At 40.2% G+C, this 15,670-nt stretch overlaps 1 protein-coding gene across 1 annotated transcript in view; it reads left to right on the top strand.

The window, feature by feature from the left end:
• Positions 1 to 15,670, top strand: part of SKOR2 (SKI family transcriptional corepressor 2) — a 38,734-nt gene that overhangs the window by 8,174 nt on the left and 14,890 nt on the right. Inside the window, exons 4-5 of the mRNA XM_036823915.1 lie at positions 7,736 to 7,801; positions 8,182 to 8,280. Coding sequence (XP_036679810.1) covers positions 7,736 to 7,801; positions 8,182 to 8,280 — 165 coding nt within the window. The remainder of the gene's footprint in view (positions 1 to 7,735; positions 7,802 to 8,181; positions 8,281 to 15,670) is intronic.

Raw genomic sequence — 15,670 nt, 5'->3', positions numbered from 1 at the left:
AATTTTTGATTTTTTTTTTTTTTAAAGAAATTCACGTTCTTTTATTTATTTATTTATTTATTTATGGCTGTGTTCGGTCTTTGTTTCTGTGCGAGGGCTTTCTCTAGTTGAGGCAAGTGGGGACCACTCTTCATCGCGGTGTGCAGGCCTCTCACCATCGCGGCCTCTCTTGTTGCGAAGCACAGGGTCCAGACGCGCAGGCTCAGTAATTGTGGCTCACGGGCCCAGTTGCTCCGTGGCATGTGAGATCTTCCCAGACCAGGGCTCGAACCCGTGTCCCCTGCATTGGCAGGCAGCTTCTCAACCACTGCACCACCAGGGAAGCCCCAATTTTTGATTTTTACATGAATTTTTCACTCCCATGACAATCATAAATATAGTTTATCAGGAAATTTCTGACCTTTCTCTAAACAAGTAAAGATACAGACTTATCTTTAAATGATAGGTACTTGCTTAATTTATCCCTAATACAAATTCAGTTTAGCAACAATATTTAGTTCCAGTTCATTTTTTTAGTTCATCATTTTAATTAAGTTTGGCCTTTCTTCAACCTTTCAGCCCTATTGGTAACTGTTACTTTTCAGTGATTTCAAAAAGATTACATTTTTTAATGATTTTTTTAAAAACCTCCCTGTTAATGGTCATTAACATTACTCATAGCAGATATTATACTTCTTTATAATTAGAGGGATCAAACCTAAAGTTTCAAGCAGCCAAAATCCCCCAGAAGCCAGAACTTTTATCTGTAGGTCTCTTTAAAATAAGACCCATTGCTTTAAAGCCAAGTAATATAGATTAGGGGGATGGCAGTTTGGTCAAAATATTACCTGCTCAAAAATATAAATGACAGCATTTTGCTTGCAATCCCAGAGTAAGGCTTTGCATATCCGTTTTGAATAACTTTAGTGAAGTTAAGTGATTTGAAATTGAATGCAGTGGGGTAAGCTGGTGAGACAGCTGAAAGCTATTGCAGGTCAAGGGAATCACGTAAAGTGGAGTCATCCTCAATTCCAATCCCTTTCATTGTAGAAACGCCAGAACCATTGGACTCTGAGAGTGGCTGCATCTTGTTATATGTACAGAAGTTTTAAAATCAATTTGATTTTCACTGGTATGATTCTCTAGTGTACTTAATATGCTATGGATGGATTTCTGAGAATAGTAAGAAGCAGTTACACTTCTCATGAATATATAGCAGATGAGGCGCTCTGATTTATTATTCCATTCTATTTTAGAACATGCTTATGATTTTTTTTTTAAAAAAGTAAAAGAAGAAGAAGAAGAAAAATTCTACAAAGCACAGACTAGTAGATCTGAGTTTTAATTCTCTCACTTACTAGATGACTTTGGGTAAGCCCTTTAAGTACTTTGGCCTCAGTTTATCCACCTCTAAATTACTACCGACATTTTTATGAACAACGAATTTTGAGGTATTTAAATATATGTATTCAAAATTAACTAATCCTCATATTTCAAATATAAATTTCTTTTTATTTATGGAAACATTTTCCTTCTTGTGGTTTTTAATAATTTATATGAAAATCAAGGAGATAGAGAAGGACAATAAAAAACTCTTCAGAAAAAAATAAAAAATAGCATTAATTGACAACACAAGTTCTAAAACTTAAGAGAATTCTAAATGAACTCACAATTCACTAATCAACGAAATTTGATATACTGATTCAAGAAGCAATGTGTATGCAACTCACGATAAATTCTGATCGTGAACTGTAAATTTTGTTGTAATTCTTAGTTAACTATAAACCCACAAATATTAATCTTGCTCTTGTTCCCTTTTTTGGCTAATGGAGTTAATATTTAGTTAATTCATTTTGTAGCATACCCTCTCCAGTGATATTGATTTTCTTTTCTGTTCTATGACCTCACTACTGTGCCAGACATCACAGGGGAAGAGTTTAATGTAGAATTTAACACCAAGAAATTAACAGAAGTCCATGTCCCACTGATAGAGGAGAAAACTACTTAACTTTGCTTTCTGTGTAATTGATTTTTTAATGCCTTAATGCAAAATGTTCTTAAAAACCTCTCTAAACCATACGTTGTGCTAAATTTTGGTTCTTGTTCCATGTACTAGTTATACAAAATGTAGATTAACTTTGACGCCATCCAAATTGTACCTCTAAGGTAGATTGTTAGGGAAAGAGAAAATTAAACTTCCAGAAATTTTAAATTAAGTCAGATTATAAAACTAAGATTAATTATTAAAATTCAGTGTTTGTTTGGGAGTTAAACGTATATAAGAGGAGTCTCTCTTGATCAACAGAGGCCAGGCCTGTGCTGAGGCTGTTGGGAGGCAGAGGGCAGGCCCTCAGCCCAGCCCTGAGGGCATGACAGTGCCCTGGGAACTGCGGGCAGACACCATTGGTAGCTTCGCACGCAGATCTTGCCTTCCCTTCCAGGGTCTGATCCCCTGCACTAGAACACACGCGATAGCACGAGTCCCCATGAACTATGGAAACATCTGGATGTTTGACTGAAGTTTTTTATTCCTCACCTAAATATTAGAATCCATGTGAATCTCATGTATAGATACAGCCCCAAACTAAAATAGTTTCATTGACTAAATTTGCCCTTCAGTGTGCATTGTCTGAAATGCATTTTTTCCAAATGTTTTTCATCAGTTGTTGTCAACAACAATCCTGGGGGAACAGAAAGGGCCTTTCAATGACAAGCAACTTGCTAGCCCCTAGGGCTGCAGGCTGGGGTAGTGCCCCTGAGTGCTGGCTGCAGGCTCAAAGGAGACTTTAAAAGGGAGACAGCCAAGATAAGGGGTAGGAAACGGAGTGGGATTGAAAGGAGAAAGAAGGAGGATGTATTGCCATAGAAGGGATGGGTGAATGCTAAAATTTTTACTCTTCGTCCAATGTCAGGCATTTTATATTGTACCCTATATACTTTGATGCCCTATACACATACAGGGTACAATACTTAAATGATCTTATTTATTGAATTCAAGTTTAGCTTGAGAACAGTAATATCTTTTTTTTTTTTTTTTTTAAAGAACAGAAAGGTAATTTTTAAAATTTATTTATTTATTTATTTATTTACTTTTAGCTGTGTTGGGTCTTCGTTTCTGTGTAAGGGCTTTCTCCAGTTGCGGCGAGCGGGGGCCACTCTTCATCGCGGTGCGCGGGCCTCTCACTATCGCGGCCTCTCTTGTTGCGGAGCACAGGCTCCAGGCGCGCAGGCTCAGTAGTTGTGGCTCACGGGCCCAGTTGCTTTGCGGCATGTGGGATCTTCCCAGACCAGGGCTCGAACCCGTATCCCCTGTATTGGCAGGCGGATTCTCAACCACTGCGCCGCCAGGGAAGCCCCAGTAATATCTTTTAATCAACTTCTCCTCCCATCTCATGACCACCAACAGAACAGGTCATCTGACCTACTCATTTGGCTCTTAAAATTAAGTGAGCTTTTAAAAATTGTAAGGTGTTTTTGCTGCTGGAGGCCACGGCAGACACATACGTGAATTAGTATTTTCATGTCTCAGTTAACATTCAGTGCTACAGTTTTATTTGTCCCTGAAAGAAATTTTCAAAATGTCAGATAGGAACAAAAATGGAAACAATCACAAACTTCCCCAGTAAACTGAAAATATAGAGTAATTCTTAGACCATACAATGGATCAAAATGTGCTTGTTCGTTCGTAGGAATGAGTTAGTGCTTTAAAAACTTTATGACAACTGAGGATTTACAATAACATTAGTTTGTATTTCTTTCACAAACCAAATTGGATTAAATGAAGTACAACAAGTGTGTGTGGAATACATTTGTACCCCTCCCTAAGGTAGAGGTGATGGGGGTTACCTGTAGGGCAGGATCTCTCTGTGTTCAGAAAGCAGATTTTCTAGCTGGGAAAGATCAGACTAGCATAGGTGAAGCACTAGAATATTGGGTACAAGGTGGCAGAGTAAAGATGATAAGGACTTAGAACTTCAGCCCAGGAAGGAACAGATCAGTGGCATCTGCAGAAGTTGGGAAAGGTTTTATGAAAGAGTAAATGACACTTGGGTGGCTTTCTGATTTTGGGTGGATGGGGAGAGGAGGGGGACACCTTAGGGAAGAGAAACAACATAAAGCAGAGCCAGCAGATGTGAGAAATAAAAGTCTGTCTTGGGTAAAAGGTTTGTGCTTAGTGACAGAGAAATACAGGTTGGCTGAGCTGGATGGGACAACGTTACAGGAGAACCTGGAGTCTCCCGGGGAGGAGTTGAGTGGATTCTGCAATGTAGACCGTGGGGAAACACTGCAGGTTCTCGAGCAGAGGTGTGCCATAATGTTTAAGAGAAAGTCATTACCATTGTGCCTTGAAACGTAGTGCTGGTGAATCTATTGGGTGTTTTGGTCTTTTTTTTTCCCCCTTTGGATACTCCAGTCTCCCCTTCATCTGCTATTTACTGCTCATGTCTGCTTTGGCATGGTGTATTCTCACATCCATCCCTCTTGTACTTCCAATTTCTGATGGCTGTGTAAGGGCAGATCCAAGGGTGGGGTGGTGCATTCCCCTGGGATGTGGGACCACCTGGTCCTAAAGGACCCTGGAGAGACCAGGGAAGCAGGGACCATGTGGCTCCAGGCTCCCTGCTGCACTCAGCAGAGGTATAGTTTCTCTGATGTGGCATCACACTGTCTCTGCCCCCCCCGGGGCGAGCAGGATTCATGGGCAACGATGCAGGTCACAGTTAACTGGCCCTGCGAACATGTGCTTGTGGAGAACTGGTGTGGACTCATCCCTGAGCAGCAGGTCCTCATCTCATCAGTCCACTGGATGCATTTTATGCCCTGGTTATCCATCACTCTCCAACTTTAAGCCACTCAACTATTTTCTTTTCCAGTTAAGATCTCTATGGCCCTCCTCCACCCTGGCCTTTTTGTCACTTTTTTTTAAAGGGAGAATATAATGGGAAGGAAAGTAAGAATTTTAGTTTGGGGATTTCTCCAAATGCATTCATTAATTTTGGAAAAGTAAAATGCATTTAACCTGATGGAATATTTATAAAAATGGAAAGCTCATTGTCAACTAAATCTCATTTATTTAATCTAGTATTAGACTGCCTTTTTTTTTTTTTAAACCAGATGGAAAACATTAGCAGTAATAGTGAACAAACATATCCAGGCTCCCAGAGGTCATTTTTAACCACCATTAACAATCTGGTTTTCACAGATTAGTAATATGCAAAAGGCAACGGTCCAGTGAAAGATACACAAAGGGCAGCTGAAGCTTCTGTGCTCCTTATTTACCTAACATTGAACCACTTTTTAAAACCCTTTGCAAGTGAGAAATTTGAATCTTCTAAGCTCAAAACTGACAGATTTTTCTGAGAAGTTGCAGCAAAATACCTGTTTAAAATAGACACATGTAAAATATTAATTAATCCTTCACAAAGTGGATGAAAAGCGTATTATTAATGTCATTGGTAGATTCGCCTGTGGTTAATATAGTTTTATTTACTAGCTATTTGTTTAATGCTTCATACCAATGTAAACCTCCTAACTGTGAAGTAGAAAAGAAATGCAATTTTACATATATTATTTTAATTTTTTAAGTTAATTATCTAGTTGAAATGTAATATAAGGTAAACAGTCCACAAAATACACTAGTAGGTCAAAAAGAAGCTGGTCTATAATGTGATAAGGAAATGGCTTCTAGAGTTGCCTATTCAGAAACTATCTCGTTTAAATCATGTCTTGAAGGGTTAGGAAAGTTGTAGAATGATAAAATCTCATCATGCTCTGTAGATAGATTCAGAGATGTGTGCATGCTCGTTTCTTTCCTTGTTCAACCTCAATATTATATCTGGGTATGAAACATCTATGCATTTAACATCTGGTTAACTGAGACTAAAGTAAACATAGGTAAAACTGCACATAATATGCATTTATCTTCATTTAAAAATATCATTATTCTTGGTTTATACATTTACGATTTGTTACCAACCTTTGTGTTACTCTTCTTTTAGATAATAGTAGTTTATAGGAATTACGTTGAGGTCTGTATTTAAAATGCTTCACCGGTATTTCCTCATTACTTATTATATGGAGAAGAAAGCCAAGGTATTAATGTTCAAAAGCCTACAGAGAGTGGTCATGTCCAAGATGAAAATGAGAATAAGTTTGTGCAAATATGATCTAGATAGTACAGAAAATGACTGCCATTAAGGAACTCAGGATGCCCTGGATATTGTTGTGCTGATGATGGGGAGCCAGAGGAAGTGCCTTCCCATAACTGTGCACATGCTTGGGAATATTTGTACATTTGTATTTTCATACACACATATGCACACATGCATACCTGCACACACATACACCTGACAGTCATCATGTGGACTGCAGAATCGCCATTTATAATATCATGTTGAGGACTTTTCTGTCCATCCTTGATATTGTAGGCTGCCACTTTGGGAAGAAATTCTGTTTCCCTCTTGGCAGAAATTTTTTCCTTGACAATGAAATTCCCCAGTATTCCTGGAAGTGCCCGGGACCATTTCACTCCATTTCTTGCTGAGGAAGGGAAATGAAAAGATATGAGAACAGAATTGAAACGATGCATCTAACTTGTGCTATGATTTAGAATTTGCGACCTCCTAGGGTCCCTTTCAGTGACAGCTGAAGACACTTTATTGAATATGAGTATGTGTCTAGCACTGTGCAAGGCACTGGCCATGCAGAAAAGACAGAGCCCCGCCTCCAGGTAGCCTGCCTAGTAGGTGGAGAAGGCTGGAAGCAAACAGCACCAAGGACATGGACGAGCTAACCTGGGAGGCAGGGGAGGGGGATAGAGGGAACTTCCTCAGAGCACCTTTGTCTGCACTGCCATATCTCTATAGATGAAAACGGAAAGCTTAATTAAATTATGTGGGTAATTGCAGATAACAAGTTGAAACTTCTTAAAATTCTGATAGCTGAATGATTGCATTTCTTTGCTTTGTTTATGTTTTCTGGATTATATAGACTCAATTTATGACCGTAGATATATACATTTTCTTAGCTTGTCATCATTCTAGTTAGCACAGAAGCAAAATAGGTAAGAACAGCAATCTAACTTCTATCCACAATACAGTTTATACTGGTTGAAGACAAGTAGTTAAGAAACTATCATCAGCAAGCATGTGACTATTACAAAGTAACATAACTTATTTCACTTCTTTCTTTTAGGTTGATTTCTTTTTAAAAAACTATCAATTATTAGGAAACCACTCCAGGCTCATAACTTCTCTCCCAGGGACAGCTAAAGCCTCCTCCCACTTCTTTTTCACCACCCCACATTTTGGTGGCCCAAGAAGGCTGGAGGCTTCTGCTTCCATGGTCTTGGGCACCTTCCCAATAAAATCTTCACTTCTAGAAGGAGAGGGAGTCTGATCAGGTTTCTCCCAGAAATGTCAGCTGTTCAACCTCCTCTTTTGCCCTTCTAGCAGTTAGCTGGGTTGTAAAGGCTGGGCAGTGGTAGAGGCCGGGAGGGAGGCTGACATCAGGAGTCTGCTTTCATGGAGCTGTCGTCACAGTCTAGGTGGACTCCGCCCTCATTTTCTGTCACTCGCCTCCATGGTTCAGGGGAATGATACACGAGTAAATGAGGACAACGTTTGGCTCCGAGGACTTCCACCTTGAAGTTATATTTAAAAAACTCTTTTGTGGATATTAATAGAAAGTGAAAATAACAACTTGCAGAAAATAGCCTACACAAAACTAATATTTTTTTCTCCTTTTTTTTTTAAAGGTGAACACACACAAGAGACGAATTCACCTCATTCACTCAGAAAGGATGTAGAAAATATGGGGAAAGGTAAAGAAAAGTTTTAATTCTGTAGACCTTCTCTTAGCTTTAAAAGACTAAAGAGATAATAAGAGGATATTTTTGTTCTATACTATATTTTAAGCTTGACAAGCAACATATGAATAATATATGGACCATGGGGTGGATATAATTGAGATTAATGCATACATATCAATCAATACATGACACTGTAAAATAATACTTTAAAATAATACATTACATTGATTTATATTCATGGATTTCTGCACAAAATCTATCCTATGTCTATGCGACACTTTTTAAACTGGTAAAATATTTTGTCTTATAATAATAGATTGCCATATATAACAGTTCTCTGGAGAGTTATTTGTAAAGATTAGTAAAATGACTCTTCTTTTTTTCTTTATTAGAAGAACTTCAGAAGGTTTTATTTGAACAAATAGATTTGCGGAGACGACTAGAACAAGAATTCCAGGTGTTAAAAGGAAATACATCTTTCCCAGTATTCAGTAAGAAATCACTTTTATTTCATTGCCTTATGATATTTGATGACATTTCTATTATTAGGCATAAGGATAGGCTTCTAAATATTAAGTGATTACACAAAGTACCACAGGGTCTTCCGGTGGTCTCAGAGTATTTGGAAATTTTAGCCTGTTATTTATGCTTTGAATCAGCTGACAGACAAAATTTCTTATAAGAACCTTTTGGTGTTTATTCTATTGGTATATGTGTATCTGTGCATATGTATTGTGTACATTTAAAACATGTATGTGAATATACCATTAAATATGTAGATATAGTTAAATAGTCAGAAATACTAATATTTTTTAAAACAAAAGAATTACTCAGGTATTTTTTTCTCTAAGGTAGGAAAAACAAAAGAACAATTAATTCTTATTCTCAGATAGTGCTAGAGAGCTGCCCGGTGCTTGAGATATGAAGATTTAAAATTTAACAATTCAATGTACACATATTTTATTCATTAAAATTAGTATAATTTTAGTAGTTTGGGATTCTCCATCCATATTTAGTATTAAAATTCCATTCCAAATTTGGTGGCAAGAGAAACTGTAGCATAAAAACTATTGGTTCTACTCCCAGAGTCCTGGAATTTCAGAAAGACCTATGATAGGTGTCCAGATTTCTAAAATTCACCTGTCGTGTTCTGAATCACATTTGGACAAATACATCACAGTAGTATTTTTCAAGCTTTTTGAAGTTTCATTTAGTCATATTTTAAATTATATACATTTAATATTAATTTTTTCAGGGACACTTTTTTAGAATGTCAGTGCCCTTTGTTTTTTAATGCAGACATCACAAAACTCATGTTGGTAATTCCTGTGGTAGAGCCATAGGCAAACATCCAGAAAAAGATTTTTCAGTAATTGTGACAATTTTAATAGTATGAGCACAAAGGTCTGCACTCGCCAGAGCTTCTCAAATGTAATCATCAACACAAACTGAAAGACATGCCCTCTCAGGTAGCATTTTTGAATAGTACTGGGTTCCTGGTAACATGTCAAACTAAGTTCCACCAGACTGCTTAGCAGGGATAAAAATGAAGAGGACTCATGATGGAAGAGAGTTCTGGCCCCAAGGAGTGATAGGTCGGTCAAGTTTGTGATCTGTCAGTATCCGCAAGGGAGGTTTGGAGCTCACGATGCTTCAGTATTTTGAATTTGGAGAATCCTTGCTGAGGCTTAGAACAAGATGGAAGCGAGGAGAATGGCCAGTAGCTTTTGATAGTGTGTTGGGATCATCATGACATTTGTAGCTTCAAGAAAAAGAGAAACATATTAAAAATATCTTTGAAACCTTGAAAAACAGGTGCTTCCAAGGGATCCAGGATTCTCTCATTTCTAAAACCACATCTTAAAAAAGACTGCACAGTTCCTTGCAGTGATGAGCAGACACTGAGTGATTTGTGTCCCTTCTAAGCTGATGTTTATCTAATTGTTGAGTTTGCAGACCCAGCAGAGTGAGTCCAAATACCACTGAATCCCCAAAGTATCCACCTAACTCCATGTGAAACCAGTGTAGCCATAATTTATCCCATTAATAAAAGCTGATCAATCATTTTAAGGAATTAAGTAATTTATACATTTTCTTACTAATTACTCTACCATACAACAAGTACATGTTTCTGTTTCTTAAAAAGTTAGGATGTTGTGGTACAACTGTCCAGTTTCCATTCAGACCCATCACTCATCCTTTTGGTGTGAATTAAAATGAATCCCAGTGATTGCCACATATGTGAAACACTTCAATTAAACAGCAACAGAAAAGTTTTGCCCTTTTTTATCTACAGTGTACTCCACTGACCAAGGAAGTGGTGCCCAAGTTTGAATAATGCGTGGTTTAGACACACCACAAAGAGGCAGTTAATTTCACACCAGTGAAAATAGCAAATGCACATTATGTGCTTGTTAACTAAATGTGAGAGGCCGTGAGGCTGGCAGACAGATTTAGATTCGCTCAGATGGAAAGGGGAGGACAGAACTTTGTAAAGCCGCATCAGAAGGAAGCAGAGAGGAATCCCAGCAAGAGCTTTTTACTAGGAGGCGGACTCACAGTCACAACACTGCAAACCCAGCTCACTTAGAGCACTGGGGACCTAAGCTAAGATGTCACCTGTGGCACTTAGGAACCCAGGCTCAAAATACCCTGGGATACTTTGTGGCTCTGCTACCTCATGGCTGTAGGACCTTGGAAACTGTAAAGTGGGCCAGATCATTCCTGTCCCACAGGAAGATGAGGACCAAATGCGAGGATCCACGTGAAGGTCTGAGCACATCCCTAGCACAGGATAAGTGCTCGATAACATCAGCAGTGATGGTGATGGTGATGACGAAGCAGGGGGAGGAAGAGGAAACTATTAACATCGAGCTCTCGAAAAGCATTTCTAGAATGGGTCCAAACTTCTGAGCTTCTCCTGTTGTGCTTTGGGAGTGAGTGATGACCTGTGGCACAGAATAGTGAGGATAAAGATGAGAGGAAGGAGGAGGAGGAAGAGAAGGAGGAGGTGGGGGAGGGAGGAAAGTGGAAGAGGAGGAGGGGGAGAAAGCAAGCCTCCATACTCTGTGGGCAGAGGTTGGGAGGAGGAGGAAGGACAAGCAAGTCTCTCCACTTGCTGGACAGAGGCTTCCAGAGCTGCAAGGCTCTGATGGGGAAATGCAGGGAGGAGGAAAGGAGCTCACACCGCAGAGCAAGCAGGCATTTACCGTTCAGGTGGAGGCAGCAGAGAGCCTGGCGGCTAGTAGCGGGGTCTCCAGGTTTGGACACCGACTCCCCCACTGAGTAACCTTAGGCAAGTTACCTAACCCCCTGTTCAACTGTAGAACAATACTACTACCCATCTCGTGGCATTGCAGAGAGGATTAAATGTATAAAGTGTTTCGCATAGTGACTAGTGACTGATCCGTAGTAATGTGAGTTGCTGCTACTGTTACCATTTTAAGGGTAATATGTACGTTCTTGCAGGGGCTTTATTGTAAACCAGCTGATATTAGAAATCAGAACTTCTAGAGCTTTCCTGGGCTGTAGTTATAGAGGATGAAACAGGCAGTGAAACTTGTTTTGATACGAGACAATCCGTTTAGTTGACCAACTGGGTAGAACATGAGAAGAGAGCTCAGGAGGGGATCCTGAGGGAAGGTGGGAGAAATGTAACCTAGATTGGGTAGAAATAAGAGTTTGGAGGAAATGGATGAGGAGGAGCTTCATCTTTATCAAGGTCACAGACATGACAGTAGGACAGCTGGTCCCACATCCTGCAATGACAGTCATGTTTAATTGGACAGGAATAAATGGTTGGAGACCCTGCCCCCAAGATGCCACCATTCCGAGCTCTCCCACTAAGGACTGGTCTGATCATTTTTTGCGGCTGCAAATCCAGAAGTCATTTTAGCCATCACATTGTGCCTGCCTTCCCTAGTGAATCTCTCCTTCCTCCCTTCTCCTCCAACACCCTGCACCTTCCTTTATTACAGTATTCAGGCCTTTGCTGCAGTTTTTCATTCATTTTACTCTCTTGCCACTGGCCATCAGTATAACCTCGGAGCCTAGGCCTGACTGGGACCTGCCAAAGGGTTGCTGGCTGAGGCCATGAATGGAGAAGGCCCTCACCTTCTCCCTCTCCTGTGTCGCTGCTGCAGGGTGCCCTGGGTCCTCACCTCCCTTCCCCACTCCAGCCCTTTCTGCTCACTGCTATTAGCCCTGCCTTCCTAAAAATCTGCCTTTGGCACCACGTCTTCCACTCACTATAGTGATTCCCTATTGCTGGCCATATCGCGTCTAATCTAACTCCTGACTGACTTTTACAACCCTCCATAATCAGCCCACCCAGGCTTATTTCCACTTCTCCCCCTACTCAGTTCCACTTACCCTGCGGACCGCCCTCGCCCCTCCCTTTCCACCTCTGCGCCCTGCGTTTCTCTAGTCCATATGCCTCCCTTGTCTAGGTGCTCCTCATCATTTGGGACACAGCTCAAGCTCTGCCACCTCCAGGAAGCCTTCCCACTCTTGCAGTATGCACTCTGTGCTGAAGTCCTCCTGTGTTTATTTCTAGTTCCATGGGTGTTTTGTGTTCACTCCTCTTGATTCTTTCACCCTCTACCTGACAGTGTTGTAAATAATTGCAGGGAAGAGTCTTCTGTTGCTGCACATGCAGCAAATTGTGGGAACATGACGTACTCGCAATCAATGATTGATATAAATATTGGAGTCGTATTCGAAGAGATTAAAACTGACAGTGAAGGTGAGATTGGGTCACTGATAAAGGAGATTAGCAAGGACTCATGAGTTGAGTCCTTGGATTTGCAGGTATGATGACAAGTTCATGGCACTTGAGAGAAACAAGTGGAAACGCCAGTGGTTTACAACAGGGAAGACCTAATGACTGGGGTTTTGTGAAAAACTTAACTGGTAGATTTTGATCATGTCATCGTTTTAGATTTTTATAAAAAGTTTCGTTTCCAAGTTACTTTTAAGGTTACTTCTTATTAAAAACAAACTACATTTCATCTACCCGAATATGGTTGTCCCATCTTTCACCTGTGGCTGTTACTAGATTCATTCTATGTTCAGTGGTTTCCATCCTTCCTTCCTCTCTCTTTGTTGTAGCATCCTCTGGAGAAGGAGGGATGGGGATTCTAAAACATGGTACAGAACAAAAGTCTCTGTCGTTGTTTAAAAGCAGTGATAACAAAATAAAGACTATGTAAATGAAATAAGCCCCAAAGCCTATTGCTGTACCAGGGGAACTAGATCTACCATATGAGTTCTCTTCTTATTTCTAGTGCCGGGTATGTAGGCTGGATACTTTTTGTTGCTGCTTGAAAAATTCTTTGGCTTTTCAAACTGTCCACGTTTGCAGAGCACAGCCTTCAGTGCTTTTCTCTGTCACCTCCTTTTATGCTATCGTCTTCCAAAAATAGTTGGGTTTCAAGTGATTCTCATTAGAGAAAACAGCTTAACGATTTTTTCATCTCCAGTTAAATTGTGTCTTCATCAACCTTAGAACATAGCAAAACTTTTAGTTTTTTTTTCTCTTGCCAATTAACAATCTTTATATCTCTAGAGTTATACACATGCTTGTTGTAGAAAAGTTTAAATATACAGAAATGTAAAGGAAAGAAAATTAAAAATCACCCATAATCCTGTCACCTAGAGGAAACCAGTGTTAACATTTTGGAGTTTCAGCCTTTCTAGTGCATATTAAATTATTTTTTAAACAAAATGAAATATTATACACACCAGTTTTTACCCTCCTTTTTTTCACTTAACATGAGCTTCTTTTCAAGACTACCTAGCAGTCTATAAATGCACTCGTATATCGGACATTAAAGTTTATCCAAGTTTTAGGCATCGTTGTTACTGAATCTTTGTACAAATCCATGGTTATCTCCTTAGGATAAACTTCTAAAAGAATTTCTGTTAGAGAATGAACTTTTCAAAGCTCTTGATACATAATTTTATGTTGCTTTCCAGAAAGGTTGTACTAATTTATACTTCCATCCTTGGAACACCACGTATCATCTTTTCTTTAGATCTTTGCTAACTTAAATGGAAAAAGTGGTTCCTCATATTATTTCCTTTTCTTTCATTGCTAGGGATATTGAACACTTTGCACATGTCTGTCATCCATTTGTATGTTTTGTGAATGCCCACGTATTCTCTCCCCATATTTCTTTTGACATGTTCATTTTCTTCTGGTTTATGTGAACTCTTTATATACTAAAATATTAATTCTTTGTCATGTTGCAAATATTCTTTAGTTTCTGTCCATTTTTAAATGTTGACTATGGTGTTTTGTGTTTGTGTTTATTGTCATACCAAAGTTTTAAATTTTTATCCAATCAAATCTGTAAGTCTTTCCTGTTTGCTTTTTGTCTTTGATGCCCTTCCTCACTCCAATTTTATAAAAATATTCACCATTTTTCCGGCACTTTAACAGCTTCATTTTTTTTCAACTTTAATGTAAAGAATTGTACTGTGTGCCATCGTGGAGCAATGAGCATGAATTAAGTAAGGACTAGTTATCACCATTCCACTCCAGATTACCCTTAGCTATTTCCTTCTCCAACATCAGACTCTCCTGGGATGCCAGGGAGGTGCCACAGCCAGCTTCAGGCAGCCCTTCCTCTCCCACCCACCTCAGCATCACCCTGATCAGAGGCACTGCGGAGCCCGAGAGGGCCAGAAGAAGCTGCTGAGGTTCAGAGGGCAGTTCTCTCCTTCACAGAGGGAGACCTGCTTGGGATGTGCTCTCGTGTCTGGAAAACACACTGATCTTCTGAAGGTATTCTGGCCCAGGTACGGGGCCAAGGGCACTGGAACCAGGGCAGTTTTTGGAGCACTGGCTCCTGTGGGCTTGTACCCAGCCTATGGGCTTTGACCCACCTCCAGGGCATCCTGAGGTGGCAGGTGGGTGGCAGCCCCTCATACAGTACCTGACTTCTAATTTTTATCAGTGTAAGTCAAAATTACCCACTCCCCATTTTCCAGCACAGGAAAGACAGAACTGGGTGTGTGGAGCCCAACCAAATCAGTTTACCTTGTCATCAAATCTTAAAGCGGTAGAGCAAGAAAGGACCTTACAGAGCACATCGTTCCACACCCTTGTTTGTTCAGATAAGGGTCTGAGCCTCCAGAGTGGGGTCATTACTGTCCAAGGCAGAATCCAGACCTTCTGGTGGGTACTTCATTGTTCTATTCATTCCTCATTCATTAACTAGCCCCTGCTGTGTGCCAGGCCCTGCGGTGGGCTTTGGAAATTTTACAAGTGTCTAAAACTTATCTTCCTGTCCTCACTGTTTCACTGAGAGACAGATGTATAACAACTAATCATAGTACGGATTATGGATGCATCAACAGAGGTATGTACAGAGTGCTGGAGGAGTACAAGAGAAACGTGGCTAGTTCTGGCAGGAGAGGGCAGGAGAATCGGAGAGAACGTTTCAGAAGACAGAGCGTTTGAGCTGGACTTTAAAGAAAAGGGAGATGTTTGCTGTAAGGGCCAGGCCACAGCAGTGGCAAACACAGAGCGGCTGGGAGTGCAGTGCATGTGCAGACTGGAGGGTGGTTTGGTGGGCGATGTGGTGGAAGGAGTTTCCTCTGCCCCCTTTCCTGCAACCAGCTGAGCCACTTGCTGTTCCCTACTCCCGCCTCCACATCTTAGCGAAGAACGCTGATCACACCTCCTCAAGCTTTTCCTCCTGCTTAACCCTCCAAGGGAATGAGGGCTCCTTCCTTGACCCTTGCATAGTACCACAGGCTTACCTTGATTACAGTAACTTTCACATCAAATTCTGAGGTGAGAGTAGGAAATGGGTCTTTTTAAAAATATGTATGTTATAAAAGGCAAAACTATGGAGACAGTAAAAAGATCAATGA

The sequence above is a fragment of the Balaenoptera musculus genome, chromosome 14 (assembly GCF_009873245.2).
Source record: "Balaenoptera musculus isolate JJ_BM4_2016_0621 chromosome 14, mBalMus1.pri.v3, whole genome shotgun sequence".
Lineage (NCBI taxonomy): Eukaryota > Metazoa > Chordata > Mammalia > Artiodactyla > Balaenopteridae > Balaenoptera > Balaenoptera musculus.
Note: the sequence above shows the minus strand (reverse complement) of the source record. Positions and strands in the feature narration are given on the sequence as shown.